The 20,728-nt window shown below is 36.6% G+C and overlaps 1 protein-coding gene across 1 annotated transcript in view; it reads left to right on the top strand.

Moving 5' to 3' along the window:
• LOC105474842 (contactin associated protein 2) overlaps positions 1–20,728 on the top strand; it is a 2,256,224-nt gene that overhangs the window by 1,139,676 nt on the left and 1,095,820 nt on the right. The window contains exon 9 of the mRNA XM_011729645.2: positions 11,574–11,723. Within this exon, the coding sequence (XP_011727947.2) occupies positions 11,574–11,723 (150 nt within the window). The remainder of the gene's footprint in view (positions 1–11,573; positions 11,724–20,728) is intronic.

The raw sequence follows: 20,728 nt of genomic DNA, 5'->3' as shown, positions 1-20,728 counted from the left end.
TCATGTTTGTCTTTTGGCTGGGAATCAGTAATGGTTGAAACAGCTACTAAAAATTTTTACATGAACATTTAGTCTTGGGTAGTCATTTAATTTTTAATATGCTAAAATATTGATCTCTGTAAGTTCAACATTTTAAGAGTCTGATTGGTTTCTCTTGTTTAAGAGCAAATAATTTCATGTGTATTGGGTTTCCTATTGTTTGATAATGCAGAAAATACAGCATAATTGAATGAAACTTAGTTGAACTTTAAAATGAATATCACGACTATTCCATTTGAAAACATTTATATATTATTGAGGTAAAAATTACATACAGTTGATTCTCATTATTGTCAGTCAATATATAGTTATGTTCTATACAGTCACTGTGGAAACTGAATTAGCAACTATTGAACCATTTTTCCTACGGGAAATACAGGGTTAGGTTCCTGCCAGCCTCTGATCACAATATTTGCACCAACTAATCAATACATAACCTTGTTTTTGTGTGTGTTTGTGTTTCAAGTTACTGTATTTAATATTTATCATTGATTCAAACAGACCTCACGTTCAACAGCACTGTAACTTACGCCAGAATCAAATTTAACAAACACATATTTTCTGTGTAAGGCACAAAACAGCTTTAACTTAGGATCACTAAAGAGCACTTCAGCACTATGTTAGGAGACCACTTGTAACAGCAAAGTCAACAAAGCACAAAAATATAAAAAACATAACACTGGCAGGGTGCAGTGGCTCACTCCTGTTGTATTGGTTAAAAATATTCCTAACCAATGGATCACGAGGTCAGGAGTTCGAGACCAGCATGGGCAACACACTGAAACCCCGTCTCTACTAAAATTACAAAAAATTAGCCGAGTGTGGCGGCTTGCGCCTGTAATCCCAGCTACTCGGGAGGCTGAGGCAGGAGAATTGCTTGAACCCAGGAGGCAGAGGTTACAGTGAACTAAGATTGCACCACTGCACTCCAGCCTCGGTGACAGAGCGAGACCATCTCCAAAAAAAAAAAAAAAAAAAATGACACTGGATATACAGTGAAAAGAATACTTGTTTGTAGGTTGAGACCTTAAACAGGAAGGCAAAGCATTACCTCAGTTGGAAACTTGTGCCTTAGGACCACTCTGTATGTGCATGAGTCTTTAAATGACCATGGGTATTGATTTTGCGTTTACGACTAAATTTTAGCAAGTAGGCAAATTCACAAATGTTAAATCTGCAAATAATAAGGGCCAACTGTTCGTGAAACATGCAGATTTTAAAAGTACAATTCAATAGATTTGGATAAGTATATACCCTGAGACAACAAACACCCAATCAGCACATAGAACATTTTCTCTACCTGAGAAAGTTCCTCGTGCCAACCTACAGTCCATTCCCACTTGCAGCCACCTTCCCATAGACAGCTGCTGTTCTGATTTCTAGCAGCTTGATTGTTCTATTCTTTTTTAAAATTTTATTTTACTTAAATTCTGGGATACATGTGCCAAACGTACAGGTTTGCTACATAGCTGTGCATGTGCCATGGTGTTACTGTACCTATCAACCCATCATCTAGGTTTTTTAAGCCCCACGTGTATTAAGTATTTGTCCTAATGCTCTCCCTCCCCTTTCCCCTCACCCCACAACAGGCCCTGGTGTGTGATGTTCCCTTCCCTGTCTATTTTATAAACTAGTTCTGCCTGTTTTCGAATTTCATATAAAAGGATTCATAAAACATGTTATTTTTATGTGCAGGTTTTTCTTACAAAACGCCATATTTAAAAAATTCATTCATGCTGTTGCTTGAGTCACTAGTTCATTCTTTTTTCTTTTTTTATGATTTAGCAATATTTCCTTGTTTGAATATACCCTGTATGTACATGTGTTTATTTCCAGTTTGCAACTGTTGTGAATAAGGCTGCCAAGCATTCCTGTATGAGTATTTTTGCAACATACATTTTGATATTGGTAGATACATACTTAGGAAGGGGATCGTTGGGTCATAGGATTAATATATGTTTAACTTTATTAAAAACTGTCCAGAGTTTTCCAAAAAGATTGTACAATTTTATACTCCAGCCAGCAATGCATGAGGGTTCAAATTGCTCTAGATCCTAGATAGTCCTTTTAATGTTTGGCCACAGAAATGGGTATACTATTATATATCATGGTTTTGGTTTCCCTGATGGATAATAATATAAAGTACTTTTTAATGTGCTTATGAGTAATTAATAGATCTTTATTTGGGATGTGACTTTTGCCCATTTTTTTCCAGTAATTGTTGATTTATAGGAGCTCTTAGTATAGTTTAGTATATTCTATTTTAAGATACATGCACTGAAAATATTTTTTCCTAGTCTCTTTCTTGCTGTGGATTTTATTAACCATGTCTATTGATGAGAAAAAGTTTTTAAATTTGATGGATCTCAAATTATCAAGTGATTTTCATGTCCTCTAGGAAACCTCTGTTAGCCCCAAGGTCCTGAAAATATTCTGTTTTCTTAGGTCTAAAATCCATTGAGAACTACTTTTTTTGTTTGAGTGTATAAAGTAGAAGTCAAAAATACATCTTCTCTATATTTATCCAGTTGTTTCAGCATCATTTTTTGAAAAAGACACTTTTCATTCTCCATTAAATTGCCTCGGTGCCTTTGTTGAAAAAACAATTGACTACCTACATGTAAGTCTATTTATGATCTTTCTCTGATAATATAAATTTATAATCTTGAAATCAAATAAGTTCTCTAACTTGGTTTTTCTTTTTGGCTTATTTTGAATATTTAAGGTCTTTTTGCATTTTCTTAAAACATTTGTGAATCATCTCATGTATTTCTACAAAAACTTTATTGTTGGGATTTAGTTAGAATCGTATGGTATATATCTCCATTTATTTAGTGCCTTAATTTCTCTCATTAATGATTTGGAGGAATCAGGGTGGAACTTTAAAAGCTCCTCCAAATGACTCTAATGTGCAGACTACCTAGATCCCTTTTTTCTTAGAGGAATTTGGGTGCCTGTAAGAAAAGAATTCATCCCATCCCTAAGATTCTACATAGTAAATAAATGAAGTGGTCATTTCTGTTTTTTGTTTGTTCATTTGTTTGTTTGTTTTTTGAGACAGAGTTTTGCTCTTATTGCCCAGGCTGGAGTGCAATGGTACAATCTTGGTTCACTGCAACCTCCACCTCCCGGATTCAGGTGATTCTCCTGCCTCAGCCTCTGGAGTAGGTGGGATTACAGGCATGCGCCACCATGCTGGCTAATTTTGTATTTTTAGTAGAGACAGGGTTTCACCATGTTGGTCAGGCTGGTCTCGAACTCTGGACTTTGGGTGATTTGCCCGCTTCTGCCTCCCAAAGTGCTGGGTTTACAGGCATAAGCCACCACACCCGGCTGTGAAGTGGTCATTTCTAATAACATCCAAAAAATGTCATGCCATATGCTCTCCCCAATGTATTTGTTTTATTTAAAAGTTCTATTCAAGTGATTTTTCCAAAAGAAGGACACATTCCAACGTGACTCTGTCTTTATAACTTTACAATAAAGCTTTTGGCAGTTTCTTTATCATAAAAAGCAAAAGTATCTTGTACCTGCCCAAGCACCTTTTTACATGTTTTATCTGACAACAATTGATCATATTTATAATGTGATTTAGATTGGCATGTGAAAATGAGAAAGGTCATAATGGATCCATTTTCTTATGATATGGAATTTATATAGATAATATAAGAAATAGTGCACGGCATATTTATATGAAAATTTATATACCTTTTGAAAGTTTTATTGCATAAAAGGAGAATTGATTATTAATAAGATATATTAGTAACACATCATAGAACCTTGTAACTGCCTAAAGATGAATTCATATTCTAGGAAATTTTGTTCTTAAGATTGAATATTGATCATAAGACTGAAAACTCCAGTCACTGTAATTTTATTTGAAGCATTTTCTAACAGATGTTACATCTTCATTTGCTACTATATTTTAAATACATTCTTTTTTTCCCAACATTCATTAAGCCAGTCTTTTCTTCTTGTCTCTAATAAGAGCAACATCTGTTTCTTCTTGTTCAACCAAAGCAACCGCCTCAAGAGTCTTACTTTAAAAATAATAACATTAGAAAGCACAGATAGAAAACTTTTCATTAGCATTTTACATTTGCATTCAAAACAAGTGTTTCTAACAATTATAAGTTAGGGAGGTGTTAGATAAAATATTATAAAACAATTTATTTTGTAAAGAAATCGAGAAAGTGCTGGAATATGGTTTCAAAGATATTGGTTTTAGGTTAAATCCTCTTTAGAAATACCAGTTTCCTTTTACAATGTACAGTTGAAACATTTTTATCATTATGAATTATTGAATAACTGAAGATACCTATTATGAAGCAATATCATGTTTTTACATTTAATGTTTAAAGTATGAAGTTAAATCTGTTTCAATAGTATATATTTAAAAAAAAATTGGAAAATATGTACTCGAGTTCGTATCAGTCTCCTCAAGTTATTAACCATGAGAAGCCCTCGTTTAGCATTACATTTAATTTTTAGAAATATTTCACAGAGGTTCAGAACCACATGTATTAAATAATTGAAGAAAAAACACATTTTGGAGAGGATAAAGTTTATGGGTAACTATAAAGAAAGCGGGCGGATTGCCTGAGGTCAGGAGTTCGAGACCAGCCTGGCCAACATGGTGAAACAAACCCTGTCTCTACTAAAAATACAAAAATTAGCCAGTCGTGGTGGTGGGAGGTTGAGACAGGAGAATCTCTTGAATCCAAGAGGCAGAGGTTGCAGTGAGCCAAGATGGCACGACTACATTCCAGCCTGGGCAACAAAGCAAGACTCCGTTTAAAAAAAAAAAAAAAAAAAAAAGCTTGATTTTATTGCATAGCTCAGAATTGATGTTGAAAACTGTTGACTCTGATATTCACAAGAGATGTATCAGATACCTGTCCAAATCAACAAATTTCTTATCACTGATATTACATTACTATATATATATGGGAGAGGAAGGTATTTGTATAAAAAAAAAAAAACAATTTGTTTTTAAAATTTCTTTATTTTTAAGATGGAGCCTCACTCTGTTGCCCAGGCTGGAGTGCAGTGGTGCAATCTTGGCTCACTGCAGTCTCCACCCGCCAGGTTCAAGCAATTCTCCTGCCTCAGCCTCCTGAGTAACAACCCAAGTTGATATTTAGAGAACTAAGTTCACTCACTGAATATAAACAAATAACTAATATTTACTGAGTGCTAATTAGATGCTAGGCATATTCTACATGGTAATATAGACAATTAATCTTACAAAAACCTTATGAAATAGATTATTTCACTATTACCATTTTATAAAAAAGGGATTTGAAGCATAAAAAGATTAACTTGCTGAAGGCCCAGCTATCAGATGAGCAGAAATGAGAATTATATCCAGACAGTGTGACTTCAGAGTCCAGGGTCTTATTCATTGTGCTATTCCACCTCTTGAGGGTGGAAGTGTGAATCTAACAGCCCCAGGTTCCAATTTGATCTCAGCCTCTCATGGGGCAAGCTACACGTGTGCCTGAATATTGTATGACCCCAAATATAAGGTAATTCTCCATGTTCCCTGGATTATTTTATATTTTTACTAACTTGCACATAAACTGTCAAGGCCTAAGTGAAGATATCAATAACATTTATGTGTTTTTCATATTACATATATAAATCATTTAGAAAGTTCATTTTTTCATTCTCACTTTTTAGAAATAATTTTATTCTAATGTCTTCACAGGCAACTTTAACATCAGTGTCTTTGTCCTAACTTTGTGAATCGTCTAACACATTTCTGTGGAACAAATCATCTTCACCTTTGTCTTAGTTGTTTAAGATACAGGTTATGTTTCCCATGTCACTGTATATGTTTTCCCAAGCCTCAAATTCCCATTAACAAAAGGCTAAGACACATTTTTTGGTTGTCCTGTAGGCGAAAGCTATGATCTCCACATTGTAAAGACTTACTGCATTGCTTTCTTGTTTAGAAAACTTACTTATCACTACATCAATATTTGTAATTATGAGATAGTAAACTCCAAAGACAATTGTTTTTTTCTTTTTGAGATGAAGATTTGCTCTTGTTGCCTAGACTGGAGTGCAGTGGCACTATCTCAGCTTGCTGCAACCTCTGCATCCCGGGTTCAAGCAATTCTCCTGCTTCAACCTCCCAAGTAGCTGGGATTGTAAGTGCCCACCCGCACGCCCGGTTAATTTTCTCTCTTTTTAGTGGGGATGGGGTTTCATCATGTTGGCCAAGCTGGTCTCAAACTCCTGACCTCAGGTGATCCGCACGCCTGGGCTCCCATAGTGCTGAGATTACAGGTGTGAGCCGCAGCACCCTGCTGCAAGACAAATTATTAAATGTGTCTCAGCTTACTTTTCTATGAAATAAAATGAATTAAAGCTTCTATGTTTTTTGTCTTAATAATATAGATATACTGTCTCCTACGTGCCAGTCACCATTCTAATACTATACAAATAGTAAGAGTAACTAGTGTACAAATACTTAATCCACATACTCAAAGCCTCATTTCCAGACCTGACGACATATGAGACACAGATATCCCCAGAAACTGAGCACCTCTCCAGATGTGGTAGCAAATGGAAGTGTGCGTATGTGTGTCTGTGTGCATGTGCGTGCACCTGTGTTGTGTGTGTGTGTGTGTGTTATGTGTGCATATGTGTGTTTGCATAGTATAAGAAAACTCTGATCATGGATGTACAGGGTCTGTATAACGTATTTTGTTGTGGTTCTCGTTTTGTTTGTTGTTTATTTGTTCAAGTCTAGAACCAACTATATCTGAGTTCCCATTCTAAGTTTTACCTGTTACCATCTATAGGATGCTTATGGATTAGTAGACTCAGTCCCTCCCTATATACTGGAGATAATTGTTTCAAAAAATTATGTGAGGTGTTATGAATCAAACACAAGTAAAATATCACCATGGCTAGCACATAGAGCTTAGAACTTTATATCTATATATGCCGACATATAAAAAGACCATGAAATTCTATTCTTCTCTGCAGAGAGCCTTCAGCGTACTATTTTTTACAAGATGTAGACAAAGAAAATGTGAAAGAAGCAGCACATTTTTCTGTAAGAAACTGAGTCTTCCTTGTCACATTTAAGAATAAACTTCACTACATTTGGGGACTCATTTTTATCATAGATGACTGAGGTATCACCTCTTGATAATTAACATTAAATTTTCAAAATAATAATTGGAAATGAATAGGAATCACAGCTTAAGCTTTGATACAGCAGTGGCTGCTATCAGCAAGGATCCTTTAATCTGGGTTCTAATTTCTCTAGTAATTAAGTTCCTGGAAGAAAATAAAATAACCTTTTAATTTTAACCTGATTAGAATAATAGACCTTTTGCCATGAAAAATTAAAAAGAGGATGCTCCATTTCCAAATTAATTTTGCGACGGAGATATTTTCATAGGAATTTTCTGAAAGGCTTTCTTGTTCTTCCATTTAGAATAACCGAAGATACTTTATAAGGGTCTTTCTCTGGACGTGTGATTATTTGGGATTGGATTTGGGGACTGAATAAATATCATGTTGATATCTGTGAGTTCCATGTCCTAAAACTGTATTTATAGAAGGGTTTGTCAAATTATAAAAGGCAAAAATCAAAATCAAAACCATGTCGTCCTATGGTTAAGCAACAATAAATCCTACTTTGTACTTTAGAAGTAAATGCCATGGTGAAGAGATGGTCTTCGATGCATCACTTCCATGGAAATACCCAAAGGGACCCGCTTTAGATGGAACTATTTCAGTAAACACTGCTGCTTGGCTGACAGCTAACTTCAGAAATAACCCTTTGCATGCATAGTGTCATTTTATAGTACAAGATATTTTATTTTGTGTTCTTCAGAATATTTGAAAGATAAGAAGTAACATGATTATTGTTTTCTCAATTTTTGTACGGACAGGAAAAATAAAACTCTGGGATTCAATGACCGAAGGTATTCTTGTCAGAAACAGAACTTGGACTTAAATCATGCCTTTTTCTTTTCGCAGTGAGGAACTATCTTATAAAGTAACCTATAAGTACAAAAAGTAGACCCTGATACATGAATATGGGTGCATATGGTTTATTTGACATTGGTCCAATAAATGCAATTGGGGAGTGGGGGGGAGAGGGGAGGTGAGACAAGTCGGGGTGGAAAGCCACAAAAAAGATCTTTAATAAGGAGATTGCTACTATGGGCAACTGAGTTTGAGCCCACTGGAGTCTCTCTGAGAGGCTGTCGTAATAATGCCCCTTGCACACCTAGTGTCTGGCCTATTCCTCTTTCTACATCATTGGAAGCCATTGAAATGTATGGGAGTTTTCTGCAGGTGACAGACAACCAGGGTGGGATGAAGAGATATACTTAATTTAATTACTTCATAACAGAGCAAGGTCAATTACAAATGGGCTTAGGATAATGGAGATTTCCAGGAAGACCTACTGACATTAAATGAAACTTAACAAAAAAAAATTTATCTACTGAACTTAATCCTTACACTTAGAGTTAGTCATATTGCACATTAGCAGTTAGAGCTGAGAACCATAGTCAGCAACTCTAGCTTGATTTTTATTGCTTTTTTATGTTTCATCATTTACTTGGCCATCTATGAAACCCAGAGGGCCAGATTCCTGGTCGTGATCACTCCCTCAGATTCATTCAGTTATTCATTCACACCTACTATGTACCAGACATGGTTTTAGCTGTAGGGTTTTTAGTAGAGAATAAAACAGACAAAAGAGAGCTTATAATCAAGTGATAGAAAATGTCAAATTCATAAGTATGCTAATAAATGAACATATAATAAATTTGGTAATGAGAGAAACTATAAAGAAAAATAAAGCTCAGAAAAGAAGAGATGTTGGAAGAGAGGGGGAAATGATATGTGATATAGAATAGCTAGGAAAGACCACCTCTCTGTTAAGATGACATTTGCACAGAGACCTGATGTGATGGAGCAAAACCATGAAGATAATTCACACAAGGCATTCCAGATGGTTCACATGACACCTCCTAGTTCACCAAAAGGACTTCAGTCAGTACTTTTCGTGAGTTCAAAAAGAACAGAAAGGTGTTGTAGGGAATAGTGTGATCCCAATTATACATTTATGAAGATAATACCACTTTGTGGGGAGATTAGACTGTTAGTGCAAAAAGTGAAATCAGAGGAACCATTGGGGCCTATTGAAATTCATCTATTGTATTCATCTGTTGATGGACACTTAGGTTGCTTCCAAATCTTAGCTGTCGTTAACAGTGCTGCAACAAACAGGAGTGCAGATGTCTGTTCGGTGTATTTATTTTCTTCCTTTTGGGTATATACTCAGTAGTCGGACTGCTGGATCATATGGTAGACCAAAGATGATAGTGGGCTCATGTAGCCGTTTGCCTTATTACGTTATTTATATTAGGCATACTATTATACTATTTGTGCTGTTGTATTCACTTGTATGCTAAATTTTATAATTTGGAAAGTCTTTTGCATTAATTACTTTAGAGCAGAGATTTTATATTCTTGATTGAAACAAAACGTGCTCAGTAGCCAGGCGCGGTGGCTCATGCCTGTAATCCCTGCAGTTTGGGAGGCCGAGGCAGGTGGATCTAAAGGTCAGGAGTTCAGGACGAGCTTGACTAACATGGTGAAACCATGTCTCTACTAAAAATACATAACTAGCCAGGTGTGGTGGTGCACGCCTGTAATCCCAGCTCCTTGGGAGGTTGAGGCAAGAGAATCACTTGAACCCAGGAGCCAGGGGTTGTAGTGAGCCGAGATCCCACAATTGCACTCCAGTCTAGGAAACAAGAGTGGAATTCCATCTCAAAACAAAACAAAACAAAAAAAAGTGCTCAGTAAGCATTACTAAATTAAAATTTGAAAATCCTAAAAAAAAAAAAAACAAACAAACACACACTTGAGTGATTATGTGTGATAATACTTACTATGATATGAGTAACTACTACAAACATGGGACTATCTTCTAAGCTCCAACAGCCCTTATGTTGTTCTTTAAAACAGTTTTTCTATTTCTTAGTATAAATCAACTAGTAATGTATGATTTTCCTATAAAGGAGCGCATGTAGTAAATAGCCTAGGCTTTATGAACTGTATAGTTTCCAGTGCAGCTGACTCTTGCTGTAGGGTACATGGTATGTAAATAAATGTACTTGGCTACATTCCAATAACATTTATATGGACACTAACATTTGAATTGTATATAACTTTCACATGTCACTAAACATTATTCTTCTTTTTATTTCTTTTCAACCATTTAGAAAAGTAAAAACTATTCTTAGCTCACAGGTTATAGAAAAACAGGTGGCAGCAAGCCAGATTTCAGCCACAAACTGGTTTTTCAGATTCCTGGTATAAATTATCAGGAGCTTGGAACCCTGATCTGTGCGTCATTGATTTGCTCTCATTCTATTTTTGGATACCTTTATTTGCTAGAGTTCTCTTTCTTTTGTGAAACCGAAGCACGCCCTCATGTAACTTCTACCTATGGATTCTACATTGTGCCATCTGAAGAAGAATAGCACAAAATACCCCCCAACCACCACCTTGTCATAGCACAGGCCTTCACAGAGTCCATTCTGGCCCTCTTGGTTTTCTCTGCTACTAAGTGTTAAACTCTCTCCATAAGCTTATGTTTCCTGGACACTCTCCCCTTTTTGCTTTTTAATTGTCTGATTATTCTTCATAAAATGAACACAAACTAAAGATTTAAGCTACTGTCCACCTAATGGATAATTCAATAGAATTTTTGTTTCCAAAGATTGTTGTATCAGGCAACAATGAAGTGCCATTGCTGGGGATATGCATTCTTGGTTTATTTTGCTGTTTTATTTAAATGTCATGTACTCTATTATAAAGATAACTCATTTGTAAATGATCAGATAATCCTATTATTATTTTCCATGACTATTGGTGGTCAGTTAGTACTTATAGCTGCACATACACATTATTATATAGTACTTAATTTCTATAAACTATACTCACCAAATGTGTTTATTGAGAGAGAACAAACTATACAGAAAAATAAATATTTTAAAAACAAAGACAGACATTAGGTAAAAGCCATACATTCATTTTCTTGTCTGAGAATGAGATCTAGCAAAGTTAACCAGAAAATTAATTACTAAGTTAAAATAATTCATAATTCACTAAGTTAAAATAGCACATAATCATAAAATGTGCTCAGCGGCTGGGTGCGGTGGCTCACGCCTGTAATCCCAGCACTTTGGGAGGACAAGGTCGTCCAAATGACTTTTTTTCAACCCATTTCTTTCCCTAAGTACCCAGTGGTATTAATACTGCTTGTCTACTTGGTTGGGTTATATTATGCCTTATTCAGTTAGGTGGAGTATAAAACCACTTATAATGTTAAAGAGACATGAGACATCAGTTTGAATTGTAAGCAACACTGTATTTTCCTAGAGAAAAATACTTTTATTTGTACAATCCTGATTTGTTGATATTAGAAATTGTGTTCAACTAGGTAATTTTAAGAAAAGAAACAACTTTTATCTTGTACTTACCAGGTTCTGGGTTGAATGATGGACAGTGGCATGAGGTTCGCTTCCTAGCCAAGGAGAATTTTGCTATTCTCACCATCGATGGAGATGAAGCATCAGCAGTTCGAACTAATAGTCCTCTTCAGGTTAAAACTGGCGAGAAGTACTTTTTTGGAGGTAAGAATGCCATTGCTTTTTGGTTACTAATCCATTACAAAAAAAATGAGGTTTCAAAATGAAGTTTGATTATGAAGTATTTATATTTGACTCAACTGACTCAGTAGATCTCAGGATAGAACAAACAAACTCTAATTCCATTGAGCAAAAAAAAGAAAAAGAAAAAAATATTTGTTTGTTTCTGATGAAGATATTAAGGTGATGTCACTATATTCTTTTGGCCCAATTTAAATAATTGAAGTATAACAAAGGAGATTTTAAATTCATCCTCATAATCCTCAAAAGTCAGGTCCTTGGATTATTTGCTGGTGACCTATTGCTATGTAACTAATTATCCAAACCTTAGTGTCTTCAAACAAACATTTATTATCTCACAGTTTCTCTGGATCAGGAATTCAGGAGTAATTTAGCTGAGCGAGTCTTTCATGATGTTGACTTCAAACTGTTGGCTGTGGCTGCATCATTTGAAGACTTGTCTGCTTCCAACAGGTCTCACGTACGTGGCTGATAGTGCTGGCTAGGATGCCCCAGTTCTCTGTGGCCTTGGATTCTGTAACACCTTCCTTCTTCAAGTAGCCTCTCCTGGGGGTGACTGGGCAGAGAAAGAGAGAGGGAAAACAAAAGAAAGAGAGGAGGGGAGGGGAAAGCCAGTAAGTCAGGAAGTTCTCCAGATAAAAACCATAAGTAGTTTTTTTTTTTTTTTATAAATAATCCAATTTAACAGTGATATCCCATAACTACTATTATTTTCAGCTTGTGAGAAGTGAGTTGCTAAATCCCATCCACAGTTAAAGGAAGGGGATTTCACAACGGCATGACTACAAAGAGCCATTGATTCCTGGGTACCATTTTAAAGGTGCCTACCACAGTCTACCTTATAGGAGAAGACATGTGGTCACAAACATCTTGGTTCTTAAGTAATGAAAAGATTAGTAAAAAGAATATTATCTTATGAGAAATTCTACTATGTGTTAAAAAGTGTTGTAGCAAAGACCTGTCATATTTTCTAACTGGAAAAATGTGTCCTGTCAGAAAATGATTTTTTTCATAACTAATTATGAGGACATATTTTATTAAAGTGCTAGGCACATTGTTTAGATCAATACATCTTTTATTAGATTATTGTCTTTCCTGTCCTAAATCATGCAATGTGAGATGTAAAAAATAAATCACATTCTTAGAAAAGGCTTTTATTTAAGCTTTAAAATCTATATGTTACATATTTGCCTCTGAGAATGTTTATATTTACATGTCTATTATTTGTTTATATTAATAGTTATATATCATTGTTTGTGTGTGTGTGTGTGTGTGTGTGTGTGTGTGTTCTAGTTCTTAGAGTAAGGTGACATGAGAGCAGCCACTTTGTTTATCTTGTACCCTGCTATATTCCTTAAGGTCCTAGAAAAAATCCCGGAATGTTGTAGATGAACAATAAATATTTGTGAAAGAATTAGTAAATTATATAAAATAGGCAAGACATCACTTTATTATGAATTGCCTAGAGAGGAAACAGAGAAGACCCCAGGAGATTTACTGACTTGCCACTGAATTTGCAGCTAGCACCTGGATTTAAGTTTTTGGAGTCCTATACCACAGCATTTCTCCCCATCTAATTAGTGACAACTTAGAGACAAAAATCATGAACTAGGGCTCTCCTTCTTTAATCTTCCATAATATTTGTTGGAAGTTAAGACTACATGATTTTAAGAAGACTCTCAATAAATATTTGATGAGTAAATGAAAGTCAAACAAGCTTTCTTATGAGTGAATGAACTGGACATATTGACGTGAGAAAAAAAACAACTCAATAGCCAAACCGGTTACCCTCCAAACAAAAAATTCAGTAAGATTGGCTTATGGCCAACAGTTTTCATTGCTCTGATAGTAAATAGATCCCAGTTGTCAGTGGGAAAGCTACTGATAATCTCTACTGATCCCTTGACTGGAATATTTTTGGCCATACATGAGCTCCCTATTCGCCCAAGGCCAGTTTTTATTGATTTCAATCTAGAGGGGCGAGCAAATAGCTGTCACCACACATTCATGGCATAAAGTTTATAGGAGATGAGGTCTTGATGGTGTGCTATTTACTATCAGTTTACAGATTTTCGTTTTCGAGTCCAGCAGTCAGGAGAATATCGACTTTCTCTTGGGTCTGTGGTCTGCCTTTAGGACATATTAGCTAATGATCATGAAGCTTGTTTTGTTATATTGTCATTAGCTGAATCCTGAGTGTGTAAGAATCACGAGAAGAACTCGTTGCCATTCTAACGCTCAGGCCCCACCTCTGGAACTTTGAAATTCAAGAGGATGACAAATTGAAGAATTCAAAACTTCAAGTGATTCTGATAAACAATCTGAGAAACAGAATTATAGATTGACCTTAGCCAATTTGCACACACACATTTCAGATTCAATTTGTAAAACATCGTCAGTCACTGAAAAGTTTGGGATGCATGAGAATTAGCTACTCTCCTATAGCTTTGCCCCCAGGGGGCAAAGGAACGGAAGTCACAGGACAAGTTATGATGCGCATAAACACATTTATTAAATGAACAAGTATTACCAAGGAAGCACAACACTGTTAACAAATGTTCTTCTGCAAGCTCAGTGAGGTCCCAGCTCTCCTTGAATAAAATGTTTTCCTGAAGCAATGACGATGAATGGTGGGATTCAGCTACACCTAGAGCTAGTGCTAGGTGACAGAAAGCCTCCTCAGCGAATAATCGCTGGCACAGGATCACTAAGGGATCCTAACTCCAGAAGCATTTCTGAGAACTCAGGTTACAGGCCTCACCAGAATCTTTCACCATTTTAACACAAGGCTGGGTGTGTCTCTCAAAGGTGTTGTGCCAAACCACATACCTTTAGTGCCTTTAAGTTCACTATTGATATCTCCTTTCTAACATTTCATTAACATTTACATTTATGCTATCTAACAGACCGCTAATTTCACCAAAGAAAACCCAGTTTGGTATTAAGTTCATCAGAGGACTTGTTGATTCAGTGAATTAGGTTGATATGAGGAATAAATAGCAAAAAACTAAGAGTCACCCCCTCTGGGGTGGGTGTACTGTTTCTGCACTAAAACTCTTGATACCTCTTACTTGTGGACTCCTGATCAGAAGAGGAACTGCCTCTGGATCGCAACTTTAAGTAAAATACAAATGCCCACAACTCTATACCGTCTGTGCTGGAAATTTTAAAGTAGGATTCAAATATTATAATAAACACATCTTAAGATATACTAGTATAGTGGAAAGGAGAATTGACTTTGTCCTAAAATACAAGCTTTGGAATCCTGCATACCTGATTTTGAATCTGGCTTTATCACTTAATTAGTAGATCCCTTAATACTGTATCTTACTTTCTTCATCTATTAAATGGCAATAGAATCTGTTTTCTGATCACTGTGTGGCGTAAACTTAAACCTGGGGTCTGACCCTAGGGAATGCTAAGTGCTGACTGACTTTCCAATGCATCTTGAGTCTTTCTTTTAACTCTGTGAGAGACACAGCCTCTCAAGGAACATTGGAGACTTCAGACCATTATGTATTTAATGGCCTCTCACCAACTTGGACACCACTGAAAGTGTTTCTTCCCCCACAGTCACTGAAGAAAAGTACTTTTCCTGCTCACTGAAAGCCACAAGAAAAGACTTTCCTGCCGTCCTACACTCTGTTTTGTTTGCAAACCCTTAAACATGTCCACATTTTGTTTCTTTTGAAGTTAAGTCCCGGTTGCCTAGCTTTCTTTGCAGCCCAGGCTGGGTCGTTTCACACCAGTGTGCCATTTTATCTCTGTGCTTGCTCCCTGCTAATCCCAGCAAAGTTCTTAGTTCTCCTTTGTAACGTCCATGATCAGATGATGTTTAATCACCAAGAATTCTTTTGCTTTTTTTTTTTTTTTTTCTTGGGAATAAGCAAAGAAAGAGATCCGTTATTTGGGATGTTTCTTCAGCAAAGTATGTTTTAGCTGCTTTAATGTGTTTTATTTTCCTCCAACTAGAATTTTTTTAGATAACACTCCATTGATGTTAATAATCAAAAGAATGTTAAACACAATAATTACATTTACCTATTGACTGTTGACGTGGTAATAAGCTTTCTGATACAGGCCGGAACCCATGGTTACGAGAGAGCAGTACGATTTTTAAATTTCTAAATTTTCTTTGTTTTGGGCATTTTTATTATCTCTTTTGTTTTCATTAAAAGAGAAAGGAGCTGTAGGCTGAAGAGGAGAGATAAGAAGCTTCTAGAGCCAGTCTTATTGGAAGGGGAGTTCTAAGGAACTCGGTGGGGAAAGAGGCAGGTTTTAGGAAGGTACCAAAGCAAGTGGTGAAGGCAAGATAAAAAGAGGGCAGTGGAGCTGGCCTGAGTTTGATAGGATTTGTGTTAATAAAGTTTAATAAGAGGGCACGTCTTTCCAGCTCACCAGTATATAACTGTCTTGGTCAGTTTTGGCTACTATAACAGAATACTATAGGTTGAGTGGTCTAAACACCAGAAATATGTTTTTCATGGTTCTTGAGGTTGAGAAGTCCAAGACCAAGGTATCAAGGTACACGCAGATTCCATGTCTACTGAGGGCACATAATGAGAAGCTTCAGACAACCATTTTCTTATTGTATGTTCTCATTGGAGAAAAAGAGAGAGAGAGAAAGAGAGCACACACTCTTAAGTCTCTTCTTATGAGTGCACCAATCCCATCATAGGGGTTCCACTCTCATGACCTAATTAACCCCCAATGGCCCCACTTCCTAATACCATCCCACGGGGGCTTAGGGTTTCAATATGTGAATTTGGAGGGACACAAACACATAGTCTATAACAATTGCCTCTCAATCCTCATTGAGGTAGACCATGGATTTTAAATATTAGGTTGTGCAAAAGTAATTGGTGTTTTTGCCATTGAAAGTAATGGCAAAAACGAGCTAACTAGATAGGTATGTAAACATAGATTTTTATCAAGTAGTTATGTTGTAAAATAATTAGGGGATGTGGTTTTCAGGCTCCTTAGCTATTTATTATAGGAAAATACCAACACTCCTTCAAGCCTGAAAGTTTCTTAGTGATGGAATACACTCCGTGAAAAGCCTCCCAGATAGTTTTCCAGAGATCCTTAGTTTGGCTCATCCATCACAGAATATGGAACTTGCAGCATCCCATTCAGGATCTGCTTGTCGGCCCTGTGAAGTATCTGCTGCCTTGCTTTTGTACCAACAGGAAATCTATTGTTTAGAAGTGTGTTTTCTAGCCCTTTTTCATTGTTCTCCCCCCCCAAAAAAATTGGAATGAGACAAGTTTTATTAAATGATATAAGTTAGACAATGTGTCATTTCAGGAGTGTGAAAAGTGAATCCTAAACAGACTTTTTGGAGGTATGTATTGATTTTCTAGGGATGCTGTATCAAAGTATCATAAACATGGTGACTTAAAACAACATAGTTCTATTCTCTCAACGTTCTAGAGGCTAGAAGTCTAAAATAGAGGTTCAGCAGGATTTTAAGGTCTCTGAAGGCCCCAGGGGAGGATCCTTCCACTCCTCTGGCTTCTGGTGGTTACCAGTAATACTCATTATTCCCTGGCTTATAGATACCTCCCTCCAGTCTCTGCCTCCATCTTCACATGGTCTTCTCCCCTTTGTGTTTCTGCATCCACATTTCCTTCTTCTGATAAGGACATCATTCATGGGATTAGGGATCAATCTAATCATTATCACCTCATCTTAACCTGATTGTATCTGCAAGAACCCTATTTCCCAATGAGGCCACTTTCATAGGTTTCACGGTTAGGACTTCAGTGTATCTCTTTGGAGGATACAATTTAGCCCATAGTAAGGTATAAATGATTTATTTTGCAACTACCTCTAATTAAAAATTAGCATACTTCCTCAAGGAGATTCATACTTCTGATGTTGTATTATCCATTCGCTCTGATGAAGTTAAAAGTCAAACATACAGTTTGGGAAATGTGAATAACTAAAAGGTAGAGGCATTCAAACAAACAGCACAACAACAACATTTAAAGTATTGTGCATAGTGGATACAAATTTACTGGTCATATGAATTTGATGGTCAAATTTCTGAATGTGATTTTGTAACCTCTGAGTAGGACCATAGAATTACAAGGAATCAATTTTTAAAATGTCCAAGGGAATTTCTTGTCCATATGCATGAGAGAGAGTGAGAACTTATCTCTGATAAGTATTAGAAAGCTTTGTGTAAAACAAAAAAGTAAATGATAAGAAAATGTATCATTGGTATGAAAGTACATTCTATGTGGAACTAACCAAATGTTGTATCCTTCCATTTGGGTCCTTACACATGTAATGTGGAGAGAAGAGAACACTCAGCTAAGACTTGGGGTCCGCAATCCTCAGAGCAGGATTGTACTTAGGGACAAGGGGAAAGAATCTGCCTTCATTGCTTTGTTTGACCCAAACATTTTCAGGAACAAAGGAATTTGTAACTTGACCTTGATATGTAGTGCCATGGAAACCTACCACTACCAAACAAATGAAATTATTAAAGACTTTACTTGTAGATAGTAATAATACTGGAAATAAAACAACCACACACACACAGAGTGCAATTAAAAGAAGAAAAAAAATCTTAAAGTTGCTCTCATTTTTCCTTAGAATGTAGTGCCCTTTCCAAAATAACATGCATTTAAGAATAAATTAAGCCATCTTGTTGTCATACTGTACTTATCTTGGAATTTTGTACAATGGGCATCTACTAAACAGTGAAGCGTAAGCTTCAAACCATAGAAATATTATGAAGTGTTCCCAGAGAGTTGTTTATGCTAAAGCAACATGAAAAGTTCAAGAGAACACCAGTGGCACCCCATCAATATACATTAAATCCCTCACTGGCAGTAAGAAATGTCCTCACATTTAACATATAAATGCTGGACAAGTCGGCTATCTTATGTATAAAATCTTCTCATAAGAAATGGCTTCAGGCCAGGCACGGTGGCTCAAGCCTGTAATCTCAGCACTTTGGGAGGCAGAGGCGGGCAGACCACCTGAGGTCAGGCCCCAGCCTCACCAACATGATGAAACCCCATCTCTACTAAAAAAAATACAAAAATTAGCCAGTCATGGTGGCGCGTGCCTGTAATCCCAGTTACTTGGGAGGCTGAGGCATGAGAATTGCTTGAACCCGGGAGGCAGAGGTTGCAGTGAGCTGGGGTCACACCACTGCACTCCAGCCTGGGTGACAGAGCAAAACTCTGCAACGCCGCCCCCTCATCCACCACAAAAAAAAAAAAAAAAAAAAAAAGAAAGAAAGAAAGAAAAGAAAAAAGGAAATGATATGGTTATTTCCTTCAAAATATAAGTCCTTAAATTCAAACTGTAATTAGATTGTTTGATTTTCTCTTCACTGGCTGAAATAATAGTAAATCTTTTTATCCTTTTTCTAGCCTGCTTTTGCAAATCTTTTTGAATATCCTTTGATGTTTTCATTCATACTGTCTGTTATAGAACTGAGACCTACCTTCATTCATTTATATCCAAAGAGATTATGGAGCAACTAACAAGTAGCAGAGCTTGGATTAATTAAATCTTTTCTGAAAACCTGGCATTATTGTTCATCCTGAGGTAATGAACAAATCAGGGGAAAAATGCTTGCTCTTGGAAGACTACATTCTAGGTGGGATAGTAAATGAATAACATTGGTTAAATGAGTGTATTTGGGGAAAAAATCAGGGAGGGGATAGGAAGTTCTTGGGAGGGGGAGGTTGAGGATTATCTTTAAATGGCCAGAGAAACCTTTGATTAAGAAGATAGCATTTGAGCAAATGCCTCAGAGGAATGAGAACACACACACCATGAGAAGATGGGAGAGAAGAACACTCTTGGTAGAGGGAGAAGCCGGTGTAACCCGATATCCAGCTGGTGTGTGCAGGGAGTGACTAGGAAAGGGAGTCAGTGTGACTGAAAAAAAGTGAGGTTGGATTATGAAGGGTCTTTAACAATGACTGAGAAGGTTGGACCGAGTAAATCTAGTTTATTTTAAAATAATCTCTCAGGCTGCTGTTTTGATAAAAGGCTGTCGTTCCATGAGGGAGAACAGTAGAAACTCTTGCAATAACCCAGATGAAAGAAGATCGACTAGATTGTAGCAGTGGAGCCAGTGGGTAATGATCAATTCTACATACACATTTGGAGGTCAAGCCAGCAGGATTTGCAGACAGGTGGGCTATGGGGTGTGAAAGCCAAAGGGTCAAGGATGACATCAGTCTTCCTGACGAAAAGGCTCATGCCTCCCCTTTCCACTGTTTTACACTTTCTCCCTTACCCTTCCACAATATGAGGTCCATTTCACTGTGTTTCCCTGAAAATGACTTTTGACCTGTGCATCCTAAAACCAAGGAATTTGTTGTCTATGTGGTCATAGTTCCACCAAAATTAACAGAACCGTGGACAGCTCCCTCCCAAACAAAATTCCCAGCATCCTGTCTCTTCTAGTTTCTTTTGATGGGTTCTCAGTCAATTCCTAAATTCCTCAGATCAAGTCTTGGCTGAATGCTCTTTCTGCTGCATCTAGGGTCAAGATGATTTAAAACCCGCTATGGTAAATTAAAATTCCAAACAGTCTCTAATTTGGGGACCTTGCCATTTAGAAATAAGCAAGTAAAGAACCCTGACTTAAAGCTAGGAAGCTGTTATAATAAAAACAGCCTTTAAAAATATTGATTCACAAATAACCTCCTCATGCATGTACTTCTAGCTTAAAAATGCCACCTAATTGTAATCTTTTCCTTTTGACCTTTGTTCCATCAGTGGTCCAACAATACTGCTGGGGTTGGAGGGGGGTAGGAAATAAACTATTTATCACCCTTTAAAATATAAACTGAAAATTAGCTATCATCTGTATTTACATAGTTTTGAATATCCTTCATTAATACTAAAGGACTTGGTTACCCTATCTCACTTTTGTGTAATATGCCTCTCTTTGAAATGCTAATTTAGTATTAATGGCAAAAGCCAACTTTTTC

Source organism: Macaca nemestrina, chromosome 4 (assembly GCF_043159975.1).
Source record: "Macaca nemestrina isolate mMacNem1 chromosome 4, mMacNem.hap1, whole genome shotgun sequence".
Classification (NCBI taxonomy): domain Eukaryota; kingdom Metazoa; phylum Chordata; class Mammalia; order Primates; family Cercopithecidae; genus Macaca; species Macaca nemestrina.
This window is presented reverse-complemented; position numbering and strand designations above follow the sequence as displayed.